The sequence below is a fragment of the Onychostoma macrolepis genome, chromosome 12 (assembly GCF_012432095.1).
Source record: "Onychostoma macrolepis isolate SWU-2019 chromosome 12, ASM1243209v1, whole genome shotgun sequence".
NCBI classification, from domain to species: Eukaryota; Metazoa; Chordata; class Actinopteri; order Cypriniformes; family Cyprinidae; genus Onychostoma; species Onychostoma macrolepis.
The window spans coordinates 24,034,954-24,056,625 of record NC_081166.1 but is presented as its reverse complement, the minus strand read 5'-3'; the positions used below and the strand labels follow the sequence as shown (position 1 = coordinate 24,056,625).

Genomic DNA, 21,672 nt, shown 5'->3' with positions numbered 1-21,672 from the left:
TTTTCCGAAAACTAATTCTGAGCAAAACAGTTTGGGAGTGTTTCCTTAATTCTCTGCACTCTGAGAGAAAGGAGATTTAATGGCTAATAAATACAATAAAAACAACAATGGAGTCAGTATGTAGTCATTTAGCCTACTTAAAAGTACAAAACATTTTGCAATGACAAAAAACTATTTTGTTCAATATTTTGTTTTATAACCATTAGGTGTCACTATGTACATTTAGGAATGATTATCAATGACAGTTTAGTTTGTCATACAAAATGAATTATATGAATTATGTCATAACATAATTCGAATATACACTAAAAACTAAATATGGTCTATTAGTTTATTAGTTAAATTGCATTAATAAGTTAATGTAAATATACATTTTAATTTTAAATTTTTTTAAACTGTTTTAAACTCAAAATCTGGACCTTCGTGGTCATCATGCAGTTTTTTCTTTCTTTCTCACAATGATTATAACATCTAAAATAAGATTAATAAATTTCAAATAAGTATAAATAAATGATAAAGTGTAGGTAAATAAATTCATGACCGGTATTAAATTGATGTCTTTTTGTATAAATGTATACTATTTACGGGTTGCTAACTAGGTTCTGCCTAAAGCATTCTTGCTCTCCTTTTAATTTAATTTAAGAACGTTTTAATTGTCTTTAATACACTTTAAAAATGATTTTTCAAAGTTGTAAATAAAACTGTCAAAAATAAAATCAATTTTTAAAAAAATGTCTATCATTACATATATTACAATAAACTAATTATTATTAAAAAATAACACTGACGCTCTGTCAAAGCGAAAAACAAGGTAATAATTGCGTTTTTAATATTTATAAATTATTATAATTTAATTTATAATGAGGTAGAACTTGGCGGATATGACGTCGTTTCTCAAGCTCAAGAGCGTGACGTGATATTTAAATAGCCACCTGAGGCGTGATTAAAGAAACTGCTCAACACCGTTAGCGCTGCTGAATAATATTGTACTGTGAAGCGAACGCAAACTAACGCACAAATCTTCATTACTGAACTGCAGTTCATTTCTTTGTATTTGATTTTTAGTGTAAAACCGCGACGTTTAAGCTCAGGTAAGTTACTTTATCTTCTGCTTGTACTGCTGACTTGCTAGTCAATTGCGACAGGTGCTTTGAGTCAGTATTTACTTGGACGTTTCTTCTTATTGCGCTTATTATGGGGTTTAATTGTATTTCATTTAACTTAGTAACATGAGGCTTTAGAATATCAGTTTGTGAAATGCTGTGTCTTAGTACATTTAGTGTTGAGTGATATATTGTCTGTAAGCTGTAGATATCATATCAGTGTTTGTATTTCGCGGCGGTAGGCCGATGCTCTTCCTCATTGGTTCATTCAGCTGTTTTCTCTGGATGATGCGATGATGAGACATGGCCACTTATGGATTATAATGATTTAACGGTGATTCTGGTGCTGTGTCGTGTGTTGAAGGCTGATATTTTGAGGGTGGTGGGCACCAGACCCGTTTGAGTGAGTCTCGTGTATTTCTTCTATAAAGCGAAGACGCTGCATTCCGCGCGTTATCATGAAACCTGCTTAGGCGATCATTTAAAACACTAATAGTCGATTGACTGCACAGTTGCTTTGTGTACATTGGTTATCATGGTTATGTACCATTTCTCTTATTAGTATATGTAAAATGTATCCACACTGCGTTATGTGCAAACCGTATGCTTATTGCTATCTCACAGCCACTGATAGTGAGTTTGTGAGAGATACACACCTCTCCACACAAAAGCTAACCATGCTGACTGCTGTATTGTTTGTTCATGCTAACAACACCGGGGATATGAGTAATTGAGCGTATTTTTCATGGTCTTTGCAGGTATTATTAAAATTAGACGATTGGATAGGTTTGTCTTTTTTTTGTTTTTGTTTTTGTTTCAGTGCAATTACTTAACTACTAGAATAATACTCCTTTTGATGTTAGATCAGTATTTATGTAGCACTGTCATTTGAAGGGTATTGTTTTCCTTGGTAGTTATTTGGACTGAGTTTTTCATTATCTAGTTTTATATTTAAAATTAGAATATAAGAACAGATTATAATCATTTTATATTCTGTTTGGGTTTTGAGACTGCATTATTTAGTACATTGTCATCTATAGTTTGATGCATGAGTCCAACATTTACTGTTATCTTGGTGTGAGATGATGATGATGATGATGATGACTGTTGTTCCAAGAAGAACATGTGAAAGTGTCCTCCTGTCAAATCTATTGCATCACACAAGGGACAAGTTTGCTTATTTCTCAACCAGATTTGTGTTGTTACAATGTCAGTATATGTAGATGAACAGTGTGAACTCTTTCTCCATGCTTCCTGTCCTACACCCAGATCTACCTGTTATTTGTCAGCAGAAGTCCGCTGCATGACCCACAATGTCACCCTTTTACAGCTCCGGGGCTTTTGTCCTTCCCCGTGAAATTATGGTTGTTGAAATTTCCCCACCTCCTTGGCAAAAGGGTATGCAAAGGCCACTTTTCTCTTATTTTGCTCATGTGTCATGCGGGGGGGAAAAAAGGATATGCCAGCAGTGAATTAATGGCCTCTTGGTTTGCAAGGATGCTCTGAAATCCTCTTGGACTTCCTCTTGGAGCATCAATTCTTTAAAAAAATAATCTGTTTTTCTAAAAATGTTGACTTCTATATACATCTCTTCTTTTTTTTTTTTTTTTTTATATTATCTTTATATATACATCTCTTCTATGCACTTCTAAAAAGTTGAAATGAAGAAAATATTAATAACATGGGTATGGCAGGGGTATTACAATTTGAAGGTGGTTTGAGGACACTGCCCATGTCCCCGTAAAACAAAAGGCTTAAACATACTAAATGGTGTTTTTTTTTTTTTTTTTAATCTAAAAATGCAGACAGTCTCCTGTAAGGGGTAGGTGTAGGGTTGGTGTAGGGCAATAGCACATACAGTAAGTACAGTATAAAAACCATTACGCCTATGGAGAGTCCCCATAAACCACTAAAACAAACGTGTGTGTATATGTATGTATATATTAGTCAGACTTGCATTCATTTCTCTATAGGTTTTACCCAATATGTATCAGTCCAACCCGATCTCATGAAAGTGCGTATAAATAGTATGCCAAATAAAAACTTGTGGTATTGATAGGCAAAAATGGGCTTTGGCATGTATATGCTACGCGATGGGTAGGATTAGGATTGTGGGGTGGATGCGCATCATGCACGCCACAGACATTCGTATCATATGTATATGTGTGTGTGTGTATGCATATGCCAAAGTCCACTTTTTTTTTCGTATCAATACCATGAGTTTTCGTTTTTATTTGGCGTACTATTTATATGCATTTTCATGAGACCGGGCTCATCGGTCCCAACTGCTAAGATATGAGTTTTCTGACATCACATGAAGTCCTTTTCTTCCCCCAGATTGTATGTCCAAAAAAAAAAAAAAGTCACCAACTTCTAATTCACTCCAACTGAAAAAAACATTGGGGGTAAAAAAAAAAAAGCTTTGTTTGTTTTTTAATTCTCCATGGTCCTGTGGGATCTTGCCAGAACCCTCAAACAGAATGAGCGGTTCTTTGTGTAAGACTGAATTGGTTTCCACCCATTTGTCACTGCAAATTTGGCTCCAGACAGGTCAAGAAGAATGAACATTGGTGATCACTCACTGACTGCCATTTTTCTGCTCCATTGGTTGCAGTATGTTTGCGTGAAAAGATGTTGCCATGTACACCAGCTGGACAGAATGACCAGTACTTTAGGACTGACCCATATAATCCTGACTCTTTGATTTGGAAGGAGCAATCAGTAAAGACAGAGATGGTACGTAAGAGAAAGTGCCATAGACAGCTTGATTCTAGCTAGTGGTCAAATGCCACCACAGATGATTTGACTTGTTCATGAAAAATTTTATACATGATATGACATCACTAAAATTCTATTTATAACATTTTATTTTTACAAATTAAAAGCTATTTTTAAAGTAATATCTGGAAATTACAGCTATAATTTAAGTCTTACTAAATGGGATTATAAACCGCTGTTACTTGTGTAAAAAATTTTTTTAAAAGTCTGTTATGCTGCTTGATATTGCAAAGTGTTTATCATTTAATTTTGTATTAACACACTGATATGCAGTGCAAATAGTTTTACTGTTAGCGCACTTTGATATTCTTCTAGATATAGGCTAATGAATTGTCTGTCTCGCACATTCAGAGATAATTTTCAAGAAATTAAGAATTTTCAAAGCATTCTTGCCAACTTGTCAAGATTATCACAATTTGTGCCGAACCAAAAAGCTTAATTCAGAAGATTCTGCAATAAACATTCGGAAATTCAAGTATTTGTAGTATAAATGAGGCATAAAAATGGATCCATTAACTAACACAAAACATGAATTTGAAACATGAACATCAATTTCCTCTACTTTTTTAGCACTTTTACACATGCAATTCATGTTCAAAGTACAGTGAAGTGCCTTTAAAATGGATAGATGGCAACATCGATCCTGAGGATAATGAGGGAGGGACAGGGAACATTTAGTGGCTCACATGTCACGTATACAGGAGCTGTGCACAGGAAGTAGAGCAAGCCTTCTTAATTCGCTTGATCCCTCCAGAGCTCCTTGTGCCTGTGGGTGCATGAGTGTGCAGTAATGTGATTGTTCCATGGGATGACCAGTGACGACACATGGGATCTGGAGAGCTGGGGCTGGACGGTGCTGTGTGTATTACACCTGTTTGTTTTTTTTCTGTGTTTAAGTGTATTGCAGGAAGCCTTAGCTTTAATGCTAGTGCTGTTCTTGGTATCGATTTAAGGCTGGAACTTTAACAGCGGTAAGCTGACATTAATTATACGTTGTCAGGTTACTGTTTAGCATGTGTTCTGCTCAGCAGCTGCTGTCTGAATGGCCTTTGTCACACTGTCAGACCTCAAGCAAGCAGAACAGCTCCAAAGTTCATAGATGTGAATGCGGGGATTGTTCCTAGAGAGATGGCAGTTGTTACTGTCCTTGAACCATTGGCTTGAGTTTAGAAATGGTGGCTGGGCACGGTTAGAAATGGTGGCTGGGCACAGTTAGTGGAAAATGACCAGACCCGTCTTTTTTTTTAATCTTTTTATTTATTTACTTTTTTTTTTTTTGTGGGTTGAGTGTTTGGGATTGGAGTTTGTTTTCTGTGTTGTGGAGGTTTAATGTGTACCAAGTTCTCCATTTGTCCACTTGGTCTCTGCTTAGTGAAGGTTTTATTTATTTATTTGTGTCTGCCCCATGGAGGCCCATTCTAAGGCAAAAATCAATATATTCTTGTTATTAATACTAGTGGTTCTACGAGCCCCTAAATGTGATCTACCAGGACTTTTTTTTTTTTTTTTTTTTGGCTGTTTTAAAGATTAAAGTGTTGGCTGATGAAGTGTTTACCCGATGTTCTCCCTTGTCTGTTTCCAAAGCTACACAAAGCCTATAGTGCAGGGGTTTTTAAACCAGGGTCTGACTTTAAAAATGTATTCAGTTTATAGTAATGCACCCTTTTCACATAAAATACTTAGTTGAAGTTTGAAAGATATTTAAATAAAATCACTTTTATGGTTCTTGGACAGTTTATGGGCACATGACGTGCTTTTTTTTTTTTTTTTTTTTTTTTTGAATGGTTGTAGGGCTGCTTGATTGACAAATCATAATCAGTTATTTTGATCAATATTGTAATCACGATTATTTAACATTCATATAAAGTTTTGGTTATATGGCCCACTCATCATGATTTATTTAAAGACAGCAATTATATAAATCAAATAGGCCTAGGCCTATATATTTTCTGCAAATAAGGTTGCTATGACGTCTACATTTGAGACCAACGAAATGTCACAATTCTCAATACCACAGCAGTATACTAGGATAACTAATATTAGTGAGAAAGTCCTTAATTATTGAAAATAATTAAACTCTCAGTAATAAAAAAGCAAAAGACCAATACAGTAGAACAAAAGACACAAGTGAAACAAACAGTTTTTTCTCTAATGCAAGTCTAAAGTTAACAACCTACTACAGAAATGGAATCTAATGTAAAAATAAAATGGTGTAGTCTTCACTTTAAGAATTAAACTTAATTTGTTTCTTACTAAAGCTACAAAAGTCTTTCTGTCAAGAACAGTGAGTGATTGTCTTTTAATTAATATTGAGCACACAGTCAGCAGCAGGAATATAGCCCTGCTGTCACTTTAAGAGCTGCACGGGTCCTATTTACTGTTGCACACATTTTTATTCTTAACTGTTTAGGTTCCTTTATTACATAACCGTCGAGGGTTTACGTGAATAATCACCAAGCACCACATTTTGAGACACTTTTGTGTGTATTTGACCGTTTAGGCGCACACCTTAAGCTAAAAATTTACTTTATATGTCCGTGTTCTGTTCAGTCTCTGAGCAGATTCACAGAAAGCCTCCTGAGCATTTCCCATTTGCAAAAGTCACGTTATGATTTTACTGATTTGCACGTGAAATTGGGCTTTTAAGAGGAGTGAAAGTGCAAGTTCTGGTGTCTCTTACTGTTGTAGGGTGTAAATGGATGTTTGAAATAATTAGCTGAAGTCATATGTAACTAATGAAGTTGACAGACCTGCAACTGCATAGCTGTGTGTTTACATAGTCAGCCAAGCGTTCAACAGTCCTTTGGTTTAATTGTTAATCTCTTCTATGGTAGCTGATCCTAATTAGTCTTAATTAGTGTTTTTTTTTTTTTTTTTTTTTTTTTTGGTCTGTCTCCTATCAGTTCCAGCTACTCCTCTTCAGCACAAGACTTTGAGAGGGAGCTCAGGATTGGGCCCGTCTACGAGTCACCCAGGATGTCCAGACGCAGTCTCCGTCTGCACACCAACACAAGTCACTATGGAGACGACAGTCTACTTGACTCGTCTCTTCACCACAGTGTCGTCTTCAGCCGTGACCAGTGAGTGCAGTTTGTCCATGAAAATCAGCAGGGGGTTATTTAGCAAAAATTATATGAGAATTAGTGCCATATGATGCAAAATGCATTTTCTTTTCAGGAATTTTAGTTTGACCTTTAATGTTGGCGTTAAGTAACACAAAATAAATGATTTAACTAAAAGTGTAGAAGACACAAAGAAAAGTCACAATTTAAATTACTTTTCTTTTATGATTCCAGTGGCCAAGTAACTGAAATATAATGCAGTTGGAGAATTAGCCACATACAGATGCAGCTACTTTGTGTCCACTAGAGGTCCTCTTGCTGACATTATTAAAGGGGTCCCGTTATGTCTTTTTTACAAAGTCTAGATTTGGTTTTTGGAGTCTACAAGAATTCCAAAATTGCATTTTTACATTATGCAACATCTCTCTTCCCAGTCTGTCTCAGGTTACCTGTTTAGTTCCTGTTTCAATAAGGCCCCTCCTTCCAGAAAATGAAATCTTCTCTCATTGCCCAGTATGTTGTGATTGGTGAACCGCAAGTTTAATCTACAACTGTAACCACAAGTTTCGTCTGCTCAGCTTTAAATATTAACAGTGGTGTCAATTTGGCCATTTGTTGTAGTTTTTGAAGTGTTTTCTGTTAAAGAGAATATCTCTCTTTGGACTGGGCTTTGAGCTTTGTAACCTTGCAGACCATTTTTACACTCAAAAAGCATCGTTACACAGTTGAAAGAATAATAGGACGCCTTTAAAGGGATCATTCACTTGAAAATGAATCTTGTCATTTACTCACCCTCAAGTTGTTTCAAAACTGTGAGTTTCTTTTTGCTGAACACCGCAGATATGCTGACGAATGTAACCAGTTTCTGGTCCCCATTGATTTCTATAGTATGGAAAAAAACACTATGGAAGTCAGTGTGGACCAACAGATGTTTGGTTACCCACAATTGTTTTTTTATTTATTTTTTATTTATTCAATTGTGTTCAAGATTGGGAAAAGTTGTGTAGTGTATTTCAGCTTTGTCACTTGCTTTAAAAAAATCTAGCTTCAATGCATTAACAATATTAGCTAAATGGAAGGAGGCATCAGGAAAATAAAGCGAGCAATATTTTGGTTCTGTTTTTCGTCCTCCCTTCTCTTATCAGGGCTCCAGACTGCGGCCATGAAATGGCAAACAAAGCTGAAAGCACAACGAAACCGCTCTACTCATTTGAACTGCGCAGCACTTTGTGTAGAGCCTGGTTTATACTCGCTGCTTCAGCAGGAGCGCAAAGGGGCACGCAGCAAAAAATGACACTAATATTGAGGAAACAATAGATGGTTTAAGCTAAAGTAACGTAAAAGACCACTTCTTACCAGACCAGAGAAGGTGAACATCTTGGTGTTCTTGTGGGAAAAAAAAACATGCAAGCACTGTCACCGACAGCAAGTTTAGTTTTACTTTTCTCTTGTTTTAATTTTGAAAAGCTTATCTTTGCTGTTTACCTCACATTATGCTGAGGCTCTCGTTTATTTATTTTTTGATTCCTCAGTGTTTGCTAAACGTTCTGTGACTTATTAGTCGGTAGGCTATATAATACAGCATGTGGTGTATGCCATGCCTCATCTTATTCGTTTTGGTTAAATGTTTTGTAAGCTAGTTTGTCATTGTATCTTACCATTTTATTGTTCTTTTTAATTAAGAATAACAATGAATCCGTCTCTTGTTTTAGTCTTAAAAAGTGAAAGGTGTATAGATGTAAGCAAAACAGACAATTGTCTTTTCTTGTAAAACATGATGACAAGATTGCAAATCGAAAGTGAAAGCACCTGAAGCCTGGCTTATAAGATAGCAAAAGAGGAACTCCCGTTCACAAAATTCAAATCCCAAATAATAGCCTACTACTGATGAAAAAGAACGGGTTCAGTGTTAACCACTTTCGTTTTCATATAACTATAAACTGATGAAGGTTCATCAGCATGCACTGATTAATTAAATGTAGCGCAAAAAAATAAAACCAAAATAAATAATAATAATAAAAATATTACACACAAAAGTTACTCGCAAAAGAGCGACCAGTGGGAAGAATGAGTCTGGAGCCCTGTCTTATTCTGTCTCTTTGTCTTGCAGGACACTGAAGAGCAGAAGAGCTCATCACTCTGTTTCAGGGACCCCACAGATTGTTCAAACCCCGAGGTCTGCCTCAACGTCAGTCCTGCAGGCCCATAACAGCACACTGAACAGCTGTGCTCCCAGCAATGCCTCTCTGCTGTCCTCTTTCTTAGAGGAGTCCTCCATACAGGAACACACCCTAGTCGACAGCTTTTGGGGTCAGTGACTTTCATGATCGCCATGATATGATACTCCGAGTTAAAATAAACTGAGATTGGTGGACAACTGAAGCATTGATTGTATTTTTTTTTTTTTTTTTTACATTAGGTTTGGATGAAGACTGTGATATTAAGGGTAAGTTGTGGTGTTTTTTTTATTTTAATTTTTGGGCTGTATTTACTTTTATTGGATTTTTATTTCAGAACAGACAATCATTGCACACCACAGCACAGTGGAGGCTAAAACACAGACCTCTACAGCACAGAATGGTTTCATCTGCAAAGACTCCTCCAACGCCTCTCCATCCAAGAACAACAGTTCCCTTCATGATGCTACTGGGCATCAGGCGTCTTTTACAGAGACACCCAGCACAGCCTCCTTTCCAAACACTACGTTGTACTGCAGGGACAAGAATCGCAAATACAAGCCAGGTGAGACAGTTTGATAATGCACTATAAAGCTACTGTTAATGTCAAACACCTTACATGATGTGGTCAGGTTTCCCCTGGTCTTCAGAAATGGGCACTGAGTCCTTCAGTTCTTTTGGATGCTGAGTATTGTTGAAGGGAAAGTGCTGGGAAAGTGACTTCATTGTGTCTGCAGGTGTGCTGAGGATGTTGTCTGAGACGTGCCTGCATAACGGAAAGAGAATTGCTTCATTTGTGGTGTACATATGCACACTACTGATGCAGATGGCTCTGCTCAAAGGTATCAGCCTTGGTTAGTCTGTCGTTCACCTCTCCAGGCTGTGGGGTTCCTCACTAGATGGTTTATGGCTGTTTGGGTGTCTGTCTTTTCAACATGTTGTCACTGTCAGAGTATGAAACTAGCCCATGTTCAGATTAAGTTCTCGATTACAGTGTCATATTGGAAACCTTTTCCATAGTCTTTTTTTTTTTATTTTATTTTTTTTAAAAGAGGCATTTTACACACTAGATATCAAGGATGGGGAAACTCCTAATCTAATCTCTGCAGCTTTAAAAGTGTATATATATATAGACAGACAGACAGGATAATTGTTTGGATGGACTTGGATTTTAGGACTTAACATGTACAGATCTGCACACTGCATGAATGCAAAGCAGCCTGCTGGGTAAAGATGTTCTCCACAACCACCGTCACCCACTCTGTCTCTGTTCACAGTCTTTCCTGACCACTCTTATCACTTCCAGATATCTTTGATCATCAGATCTTATGTTTTGATTTAAAATCAGTCCATGTCTCTCCAGGCCTGCTGTTATCAGTGTTGCAGTGGTGTGTGCGAGTGTGTAAGGGAATTGCTCGCTCTACAGCCGCTGTGCTGAGGAAGACATTGCAGTCTGTGCTGCAGAAGAGAGCAACCAATGGCTGTGCTAACGGAGGTATCGCTCTCTCTCAGACCCTCTGGTGCCTGGATATTATGTCCACTTATTAACCAAACTATTGTTCACACTGTACAAACAGCCAGAAACAGGCAATTGCTTATTCTTAAAGAACTCGTTAGGCTCATGGTCACGCTCATGATGTCTCACTCCAAGTCATTTCAAGAGGAAAATCATTAATTTAAGGAATTTTGAAACCATTTTGTTGTAGGTTTTATAGAAATGTCAGATATTTCTTAACTAGGCTCTTGATTTGGTGACAGACACACTTTTTCGCAGCAAATAGTTGTTACAGAAATTGTGAGTTGCTGGACTGGGGCTCATTTGAGACTAGAAAACGATTTAATAAATATTTGGCCTCCTTCAAATTTCCAGTTGAATAATCTAGCCTTCAAAACAAATGTAGTTAAGGAGCCCTGATGTAAACAGCCCCTTTCTGGTGTCCTTGCAGGCATCATACAAAAGATATCTGGTTTGCCAGCATTCAGTCGTCTTGAAAGTGAAGTTGCAATAACGGATATAACTGTTCGTAAACCAGGTTAGTAAGTGGGTTTTTATCACAGTGGTCTTATATTAAGAAGTATAATGTTAAAGTCACCCTAAAGGTGAAGTGCATCTTCTGTCACTTGTGGAATTGAATGCAACTTCCAAAACCCCGCGGAGCCCATTTTATTATTTTATGGCACCATATGAACAAGTGTTCACACTGATACTAAAATGACCATTCGTAAAAATGACCATCATTCTTCCTCTGTACTTGGTAAGCAAAATATATACAGCACTGTCCATGAATAGGATACAAAGTGGGCCTGAAACTGATTTGTGTGCATAATCCAAGTACATTTAACACCAATGAATTGACAGACATCACATGATTAAAACTACTTGTTTTCCACGGCATGTCTATTTCGATGGTAAATATAGTTAATTTTATAGTAACTTTAGTTAAGTAAAGTTTTTTTACTTTACCCAGTTAAAAAAAAAATATTGAAACTCTCTTGCTTTATCTGCAGATCTGTTTCTGGTTGAGCACCCCGTGTGACAATCACTTTTTCTATTTTTTATTTATTTATTTTCTCTTTAGGTCTTGCCTTTGAGCACCTGTCTCTTCTTTGTCTTTTGTAAATTTAGTCCCTTAGTGGAAGTCTGTCTCAGGACTGGCAAATGTAACTCCTCTTTGGCTATCCCATTACACCCGATCAGTCATTTCAAATGAACCCTTCTCAACCTCACCTTTTTCTTTTTTTTTTTTACCGGCCACTTTAGTCTCTTCCATGGTGTTTGACCTCCTACAGCCACTATAACTTACGACTTTTTTCCCCTTCCAGATGTTTCTTCGAAGCATGATTACACTGTGCATAAACAAATGCACCTGTCCACCATGAGCACTGCCTTGGTTACATGCAAATCTCTCTTGTTGGAGTCGGTCTATGCAGAGCTGGGATTGGAGGAATGAAGAAGACTGGTACAGAATTGCGAAGGACTCTTGGCTTTATCTGATGTTTGTTTGTTTGTTTGTTCTGTTTTTCATTATAGGTAATGAGAAATACTACAGCAGTATGAGTGTTAAAGAGGTAGTGCTGCAAAAGGAACGACCGAAGATCAGCGGTGTACTGTGTAAGTACACATACTTCACTTTCAGATATTTTTCCACTTCAAATCATTAGGTGTTCATATTTAAAGTTCTGTACTGTACGGAACAAGGCACACAGGGCTGGAACGACGTGGGTGAGTAAATGATGAAAAGAATACAATTTTGGTCAGTTACAGTTTTAATTGTGCCAGTTAATCATGCTGCTTTTGGTTAAAGGTAGTATTGCATATTTCCATTGAGAATGCATTTGTAAACACAAATCATAATTGTAATCAATGCATCAAATTGCCAATGCATTTCGCATGAGCAGTGCTATTTTTATGCCACTGTCTGCCACTTATGTGGTTTCAATCAAGTTATGATTGCTAATTGATTTATTGGACAGTGTTAGGGATTCACCGCAGGGTACATATCAGTGTAGATTTAAATACAAATTAAACGGCTGTCTAAAAAAAACTGACTGACTAGTTTGAGTGCAACCATTAGAAGGAAGCTGCTTGGGTAGAGTCACTTGGTATTGTAGTTGCATATCCTGATGAATAATAGCAGAATGATTAATGTTTGCTCTAGTAGACAAAGTACAGGCTCAGTGTTTGCACACTTCTGCATACAGCATCTGTTTAAAAATGTCTATGTTGGTGGTGGCTATCATGACAAGATTAAAAGCATAACAAATGCTGAAGGAGTAGAACTTTAACACCGTTTTACACATCGTTTTCAACCGTACACTGATTCTGACAGGTGATGACTGCAAAAGGAAGCATAATTTTGCAACAGACACTCGTTCATCCCAGGAAGAGAAGCCTTTAGGGACCTTATGGTCCCTCATAGTCTCTACAGGTTATATAATTATATTTCTTACCCTTATGGTTTGGGAATAGTTGACAAACCAGTTAATGCTGCGGTGAGCTCCTTCCCTGCATTGGTGGTTTTCAGGTTGTGGTCAGGGCAGTTTTCTCCCCAGCAGGTATGGGTTTGTTTCTGTGAAGAGCTTTCAGACAACTTTGCATGGCTTTTCTCTTTGTTCAGTTTTCTGTGGCTCTGATGCTCTGCTTCCATTTGGGAATCTCTTTCCTTTTCTTGTGTAGTTATAACTACTTATAGGCATCTTTTCTTGTCATGCATCCTATTTATTCAGTACATTCAGGCAATAGTCCTGTTAGAGCTCTTGTTTACAGTTACAATGGGGTCCTGAGATTTCAAAAGAGCACCCACTGCATACTGAAAATTTTAAACCATTAAAACACTGAAGTTATATGAAGAGATATTCCATATGCTGCACTAGTGAAGTCCGTAATCAAATGTAAGCAAATTAGTGACATTGACCTAGAGTGTTTTGTTTTTTCTTGTCCAGAATGTTGTCAGATTTTCTTCCATTGAAGCACAAGTTGTTTTTTAACATGGTTTTTATAACACTTTTTTTTTTTTCCCTCGCATCATGCCACCCTCTGTCTGATCCTTAGATGGCATGACTGAAGAAAGGGCCTGTTTACTTCTAAGACATTTATGTAAACCTCCTCTTTGCATGTGAAATGAGAAATACTGCATTGATGCTTTCATCTCCAAAGGAGTTTTAAACTCCTCCATCCCTTTATTCCAGCCTCGATTTCAGAAGGCATTTTAGTAGTTTATTTGCATAGTGCAACTCTTCTCAAAAGGTCAAGGAAACTTTGATTCCTGAATTTGATAACATGAGCCCTTTTAAAGCAAAGGCTGGGCATACAAAATAACAGAAATGTGGAGTTCATTAAATAAATTATCACCTTTTCACTCAGACCATATTTATTTATTTATTTATTTATTTTTGTAAGTGTTGAATGGAAGAGTTTTCACTAGTAGTCATGACCTCTACACCCTACTGTATGTTTTTGCTATTTTCAGGATGAAAAATGTGCAATTGCTCAGCTTTTTGCAAATCTCTTGTATGTGTGACCCCTCGCTGTACACCCTAACCCTGCTCTGTGCTATGATTAGTATGAGTTAATCAACGCCAGTTTTTTTTTTTTTTTTTTTTACTCATGCTTTAATCTATATGTTTCCAGGGAAGACGACCTCAGGAAGCTTCTTGTGGCTTGTTGATTTCTTTGCAAAGTGAGTTTTGCTATTTTCCAATTTTTTCTGTACCTATCGGTGTCTAATGCACATCCAGTGTGGTTATATAAATGTTATTTAACACTTGATTCATTGTTAACTTTGAAGTAATTTCAACTGAAATCTTCACCATCTTACCCTGTGTTTCTCAACTTTGATTTAAATGACTACTAATTAAATTTAAGAAAACTTGCATCAGACTCTGATAACTGACTAGTTTTTATTTTAGACGAAATCGTATTATCATTGACGTTTTCTGTTAATTGTTTACTCTCACTTACTGCAAATTGACCATTATGTAAATCTGATCTGTTCTTCTGGCGTGTACCCGATCTCATTTGATGGTTTTGAGAATCACTTACTATTGCTTTGAATGGAACTGACACATTAAATTATTAAATAGACATACTTTAACACACTAGCAGTGTTTTGGCCTGTCACATGCAAAATTTAACCTGTCCTCATCCTCTCTTCCAGGTGTCTCCCTATGCTCTCGAAAGTCCTATTTCTTGTACCTTTCCTTCTGTTTCTTGGTGAGCTTGCTGTTCATGAGTGATTATTGGTCTAAATGGAAAAGAGATCCTGCATCCTCATGCGTTTCTTCTGTGCTCTTCCTGAAAGCTTTGTGCTACTGGGGGCCGTCCGGACTGTTTGCTAATGTGATGGTGTGGAGAGACGCCTCCTATGTCACCCCTCAATCCACCTCCATGGGCGACTCAGAGGAGAGACAAACTCCCCCTGACACACACACTCAGGTTGAATTTACCTTTAGGATTTTACTAGTGTATTGTTACTTGCTGAATTGGCTTTCTTTCTACTGATACCAAAATATTAATTTGACTGTCTGTTATGTCCCGCTCTTCACAGAGGCCCTCAGTTCTGTCGTTGTCATCAGTAGAGGTGGAGAGGTTGATGCGTTTAGAGGACAACTTGTCTCAGCTGTGGGATCGAGTAACTGGGGGTTTGCTCCGGCAGGAGGAGCAGCACACTGAAGTGCTCAGTCTGTATAACACACTGCGCTCAGAGCTCCACACAGAGAGACTCACAGACAGAGAGAGTCTGGGAAAGTGGATTGGAGACCTGCTGGAGGAGCGATTCAGCCTGCTGAAAGGCGAGGTGCAGAAAGAGGCCAAGTACACGCAGCAGGTGATAACATCACATAATGTCTGTCACTAAATATCTAAGCCATTATAATGGAATATTTTAATGGTCTTGATTTTACTTTATCCCTAGTAGTTAATTAGTAAATGCTCGTCATTTAAGGCAGATATTCTGTATGTGTTGAAATGAACATGCAAACACGAGTCACTGAGACAAATTGAGATTAACATTTAAAATGCAGACCAAAGAATATTGGGGGCTCAGGTTGTCTGTTAAACTGGGAACGATACAAAACATGTTTATTGTCAGTTTTATATTGTGTAATCTTGACGAACAATCTTCAATTCTGTCTCTTTCTGCAGCATCAGGAAAAGCATGCAGAAGAGCGTCAGTCAGAGAACACTCGACTCGCTGAAGCTGAGGCTCTCCTTCAGACGTTGGCGCGCAAAACTGAGGTGTGACAAATTATACGAGGAACATGCAAAATTGCTTTATCAGCATGCAGGATTTTGTTTATGTAGGCTCTAAACCATTGTTTAGTGAGTTATCTTTGGGCTAGAGTTCACATGATTTTTGAATGTGATATGACTTCTGATTCAGTAATCTGTGCAATTTCAGCTGTATGATTGACTTGTTTAATTTAGGAGTTGCAGAGAAAACAAGAGCCTGCTTTTAGAAAGATTCCTGAGGCTGAGGCGCCCTCCCCTGATCTTCACAGGTCATTATCATATGGTTTAAACGGTCAACAGTGTCTCAACCATTAAAGTAATATTCAAGGTACTTCATGTAAACTGGTGTAGTAATGCATGTGTGTTCCTCTTCAGTGAGGATGCTGAGAGCAGCTCCAGTGAGGATTTGCTGGCAGAGGTGAGGCGGCTAGAGGAGACTTTGGAGCGCATCAGAGATGATGTGCAGGGGCTGATGGGATGCAGAGAAAAGTGTGAACAGCTGGACTCCCTTTCAGTCTCAGTAAGTGCTCTGTTGCCATTTCAGTTCATCTGTAGATTCACAGTGTCTAATTTTCATATCTGGCATTTTAACATCCTTATCTAGCCCTTATAAAACATTTTGATAATTTTGAACCTGGAAGAAATCAATTTCTTAAAAATATAGAATTCTAAAAACTTTGAAAATGTGGCAAGATTATTACAATGCATAATTCTATTTTTTTTTTTTTTTTGTTCAGGTCAATTCTAACCCCTTGTGTGAATTTTTAACCCCTTAATTGTGGCTTAGCACATGATTAATGTAAATTTTATAAAACAATTTATCTGAACTTTTGCTCTTTAAGCTGTAGCATATGACTAGAAAAAAATTAATTTAAATTAACATTCTAGAGTAATAATTTTTGTTAAAGGAATATGTAGGTTTCATAAATTTGGACTTGCTTTTAAGCATTTCGGTGTTAAATTTCTTTGATTTTAATTGGGTTGATACTTATTCTCATATGCTTATTTCATATACTACTAATCAAATAACATTTCTTATAAATATTGATCGTTTTTTTGTCTTGCATCACACTGGTTGCTATAGCTCAAGTATTATTTCAAAACAAAACAAAAAGAAATGGTAACATTCCAGTCATTGAAATGTTTGCACATTCTCTGATTAATAACTTCATTACTAAGAGACAATATTGTTTTATATGCTTATGTACCACCAGATGAAAAACTAGCTGTAATGTGTAAATACTCTCCTGTGGCAACAGTCCTGATGTTTGCATCCACATATAAATGTTTAAGATTAGATGACTACTAAGCAGGACTTGAATATTCCAAAAGCCAGTTGGTTTTTTTTTTTTTTTCCTGGCCATCTGTTTGAAAAAAATCTCATAACTCCTGGATCTGCTCTTGCAGGTATCCGAGCAAGTGGAGAAGGAAATCAGGTCTCTGTTTTATGGCAGTGACAAAGCAGAAGAACTGGAGCTTCCTGAATCTCTCCTGCAGTGGCTCTCTGATCACTTTGTGAGCACCACTGAACTGCAGGCTTCACTCAGTGCTCTGGAGAACAGAATTCTGGGTAACCTGTCTCTTCAGGTAGAGGAAGGCAAGTCACCTTCTAAAGAGACGATCACCCAAACTGTACGACAAGCCACAGGGGAGGCAGGCCTCTCTGAGGAAGTAAGCTGTAGAGAACTTGTCTTTGAGTATTTCAAGAAATGAGTAACTCTGTATATTTAGATATGTAATGCTACTTGTGTTTTTTTTTTTTTGTTTTGTTTTGTTTTTTCCTCCACAGCATGTACAGTTGATTGTCAACAATGCGATGAAGCTCTATTCAGAAGACCGCACCGGTCTGGTGGACTATGCATTGGAATCTGGAGGTGTAGTAATAGTCTTATCTCTGTGGCTCTATTTTTAAGTTATTTTTAAAGATGTTTGTTTAGCTGTAGAAATGTAAAACACCGAATTAGTGATTGCATGCATTCCATCTAGCAATATGTGTGGACAGTGCTGGGTAGATTATTAAGTTGTAGTCCATTACTGATTCCAAAGTACATGACAACTTGTAGTTAGCAACATAATCCACTGCATTACACACTTTATGGAATACAATCAGACTACTTTTTAATTTCTTTTAGATTGTTTTACCCATCTTTTTTATCACATTGATTTAAATAGATAAATAGATAATCTCGTACCACGTTGATATAAAAATACAAAGAGAAAGGAAAATGCATTCCATTAGTTATTATAAACATGAAGTGCATTACATTGTCAAGGTTTTCCAAACTGGTGTTTGTCAAAGAACTGCAGGGGGTTTCTGAGTTTTAGAAGCCAGAGGTCAACCCATTGATGGGTTTTGCCAATTAATCGGCACCGATAGTTGATTACTGGAACTATCGGCTATCTGCAAAAATCCATGCCGACAGTTTTCTGTGCTGCATCCGTTGCTGGCACGGCTGAGAAGGGTCTGCTGTCATTATACAGTGTGAGAGCAGCCTCTAGAGGCAGAAATCACTGACACCTTTAGCTGTTTGTTTTGACACGTGAGAAACTTCAGATCCTGATTTAAATGCAGCTGACAGAAAATCCTGCCACACCACAGAGGTTAATGAAAGCTGTAGAAATAGAGTCTGTTAATTCCAACATTTACAATAGGCCTAAATTGAACTGTTAAAGCCAGGGGCGCCGTATTTGGAGGTAAGGTTAGGACGATTCTAAGGGCCTGACGATGGGGGGGAACACTATTTTACAGAGAGGAACGCGATCTGTACGTATCTACCCTCCCCCCCAATCCATGTTCCAAACTGTGTTTTTGGCTTATCCTGAATCACTAAGGTACACCTATAAGTTTTTATATTCAGACTATTACAAACTGGTACTGGTGGAACCACTGCAGAGTAGCCCAGTACCTGCGTGATTCATCATGGACCCAAACCGAGAGAAGTAGCTCCGGCTACAATGTTCTTCCGCAAGACGTACACAGTTCTGTTTATTAACTGTTAGAGTGCCAAAAGTTACAAGTACTGCTCACTGCAGAGCCACATGGCCTCCAGCTCCCCCTCTCTGGATGTCCAGCTCCACCTCTGTGTGAACTAATGGTTGGAGTTATGTTTAGCGATTAGGGTGTGGTTAGGTGTCTATATCCACCCATTACCTCCAGCGAGGGGGAGCTAGAGCTCCAGCTCCTCCCATATGGCTCTGCAGCAAGCACCCTCTCAAAAGTTTTGAACTGCAGCTTTAACATGTAATCGTGTAATTATGTACAAAAAAAAGGAACTATAGTCTGATTACAAGTTTTTTTTTAAAGTGATATAATTTAACTGCCAAGTGCTTAATTTTTGGAATCTGATTATGTAATACTACCCATCACCGTGTGTGGATATTGGATGAGCCCCCAAAAACCGTACATACTGTGTATTCTATCATCATGTAGATGAATTTAAGAAGGGTAGTTTATGGGCCAAAATTGGGGCCTTGACTTGTTCATTGATGTAACTTGAGCATATGTTTTGTTTGCTTGTTTTCCTCTTTCTCTTTCTCAATGGTGCAATTTGTACCCTGTGCAACTTTTCAGAACATAGCTTTGCTACAATAGCTGTTTGTTTGAACTGGTTTTTCATCTGACTTGGGAGAAAAACATGCTGTTCACATGCAGGCTATTTGATACCTGGGTGGTGTAGTGTGGTGAATTTGAATGTGTTTCTTTGTGTCTGTAGGAGGCAGCATCATAAGCACACGCTGTTCAGAGTCCTTTGACACCAAAACTGCACTGCTGAGTCTGTTTGGCCTCCCACTGTGGTACTTCTCCCAGTCACCACGTGTAGTCATACAGGTTTGAGAACTTTCACAATTCTGATTTTTCATGTACATTTTATTTTTAAAGTCGCTTTGCTTTAATGGTAATTTCTCTCCTTTCTCTTCATTTGTCCCTCCAGCCAGATGTGCATCCTGGGAACTGCTGGGCATTTAAAGGATCACAAGGTTATCTGGTGATTGGGTTGTCCATGAAGATTGTGCCTACAGCCTTTTCTCTAGATCATGTGCCCAAATCCCTGTCACCCACCGGGAAAATCAGCAGTGCCCCGCAAGAGTTCAATGTATATGTGAGTACACATGGAATTATTATTATTTTTTTTTTTTTTTTTAATTTCTAGAAAATAAAAAATTGTAGCATGGAGCAGAAGTCGGTGTCACATGATCCTTCAGTAATGATGCAAAAATGTCATGTCATAACAGAAAGATGTCACAATATTTAAAGTCCCGATTATTTCGAGGTTTTCCAGGTGTCTAATATTTAACTTGGGGGTCACAGTAATGTTTTCTGTTCTACTAAAGGGTCTTGATGATGAGCAGCAAGAAGAGGGGCAGTTGCTCGGACAGTTTGTTTATGATGAAGATGGAGATGCTCTTCAGACTTTCTTTGTATCTGTAAGTATCACACAAGCACAGTTTTCCTGTGTATTGTGACTTCTATTGTTTAATGCATTTAATCACACTATCAAGATGTAACTAACTGATGGCTTCTTGTGAATTTTTGTTATAAATAACAAAGTCAATACAGGGGGAAAAAATTAAAAAGGAGGCTTGTCAGTATGGAAGGTGTAATTGCCATCTACCAGCAGTAGCTAACAGGGTCATGCTAACCAGTAAATATTTATTTGTAATCTTGTCATTCTGTCTCTGTCTTCCTCAAGGAGGAGGTTCCAAGAGGTTTTCAGATCATTGAGATGAAAGTGCTGTCTAACTGGGGTCATCCTGAATACACCTGTGTGTACCGTTTCCGGGTTCACGGGAAGCTTGTTGATGAAGAACTTGCAAGCAGTTAAGATTTTATGAACTCCTGACAGTCTGTCACTCATGCACTGAAAAAAGGAATTGAGCTCTTGAGAATAATGTGCCATGAGTTACACAGTTGGGCCTGAGATGACCTGAGGACATCTGATAAAGGATTGCATGCTGGTACATGTACTGTTAGGCCTGAGGGCCAGATTCAGCACTTGCACTCTTCTGACGCATCACACCGTTTCCACTATTGTCAGTCGTCAGGGTTATGCTTATTTTTCGTTATTTTTGTTATTGTTGTATACTTTTGTTATCATTTATTATACCCCATTTGGCAGAATTGTCACCAGCAAAAAATGCATTGACAAACAAACCAGTGAAGAATATATTTTAGACTAAATGTATATGTTGTAAAAAGTTCCCCAGTTTTGTGCTTTCTTTTTTCCTTTGTTTTTGCTAGCTAATATGTGCCCTATTTAAGAATGGCTAGAGGAAAAATCACTATTTATTTTTGTGTATTGAAGTTGATATAAGTGACATTGGATTGTGTATTTTTGTAAATGCTTTTCATGATCTTTATGCAGAGGATTTTGTAATTGCCATGTCTTCATAGGTTGGCTCTTCAAATAAAATTCTAATTTTTTTTTTATTATTTTAAAGAAGGATTGGATGTTTATTATTGTGGGTATTATTCTGCAGTGCAGAAATTGTTTCTCCAAAATAAGTTGTTTAAATTGGAGTGTATAACACATGGTGTATGAAATTACAGTGAAGATGCAACAATACACCACGAAATGTCTTTTAGGAGGTCCCTGCACCTGAAGTTAGTACATCTTTATGGTTAAGATTAGGCTAAAGACATTAGCCAGTATTGTCAATTATTTTTTACATTTGTTGTGAGATTAAGCATACTCCGTTTATCTTGTCATTCGTTGTCATATTTGCTGTATCCAGTAAAGCAAACGATTAGATTGAAGGGTGATTCTCACAAATTTTTTTTTTTTGTAAGCTTTCAAGATGTGGGCAGTGTTGTCAACATGGCA

At 37.5% G+C, this 21,672-nt stretch overlaps 1 protein-coding gene across 6 annotated transcripts; it reads left to right on the top strand.

The window, feature by feature from the left end:
- The first annotated feature begins 924 nt into the window (after window positions 1-924).
- On the top strand, window positions 925-21,334 carry sun1a (Sad1 and UNC84 domain containing 1a). 6 transcript variants are annotated; one of them, XM_058794323.1, is made up of 23 exons: window positions 925-1,091; window positions 3,718-3,839; window positions 6,785-6,961; window positions 9,054-9,253; window positions 9,363-9,389; window positions 9,458-9,685; window positions 9,858-9,962; window positions 10,484-10,615; window positions 11,067-11,153; window positions 12,152-12,232; window positions 14,252-14,300; window positions 14,778-14,833; window positions 14,922-15,055; window positions 15,168-15,446; window positions 15,764-15,856; window positions 16,046-16,119; window positions 16,226-16,370; window positions 17,258-17,521; window positions 17,640-17,724; window positions 19,564-19,679; window positions 19,783-19,950; window positions 20,183-20,275; window positions 20,542-21,334. In XM_058794323.1, the coding sequence occupies exons 3-23, from the start codon at window positions 6,858-6,860 to the stop codon at window positions 20,671-20,673; spliced, it is 2,652 nt and encodes an 883-aa protein (XP_058650306.1). In that variant the 5' UTR covers window positions 925-1,091; window positions 3,718-3,839; window positions 6,785-6,857; the 3' UTR covers window positions 20,674-21,334. The 6 variants fall into 6 exon arrangements, with proteins under 6 accessions (XP_058650306.1, XP_058650305.1, XP_058650307.1 ...); XM_058794322.1 differs by lacking the exon at window positions 3,718-3,839 and having other exon boundaries at window positions 20,542-21,332; XM_058794324.1 differs by lacking the exons at window positions 3,718-3,839; window positions 11,067-11,153 and having other exon boundaries at window positions 20,542-21,329.
- The last annotated feature ends 338 nt before the right edge of the window (window positions 21,335-21,672 follow it).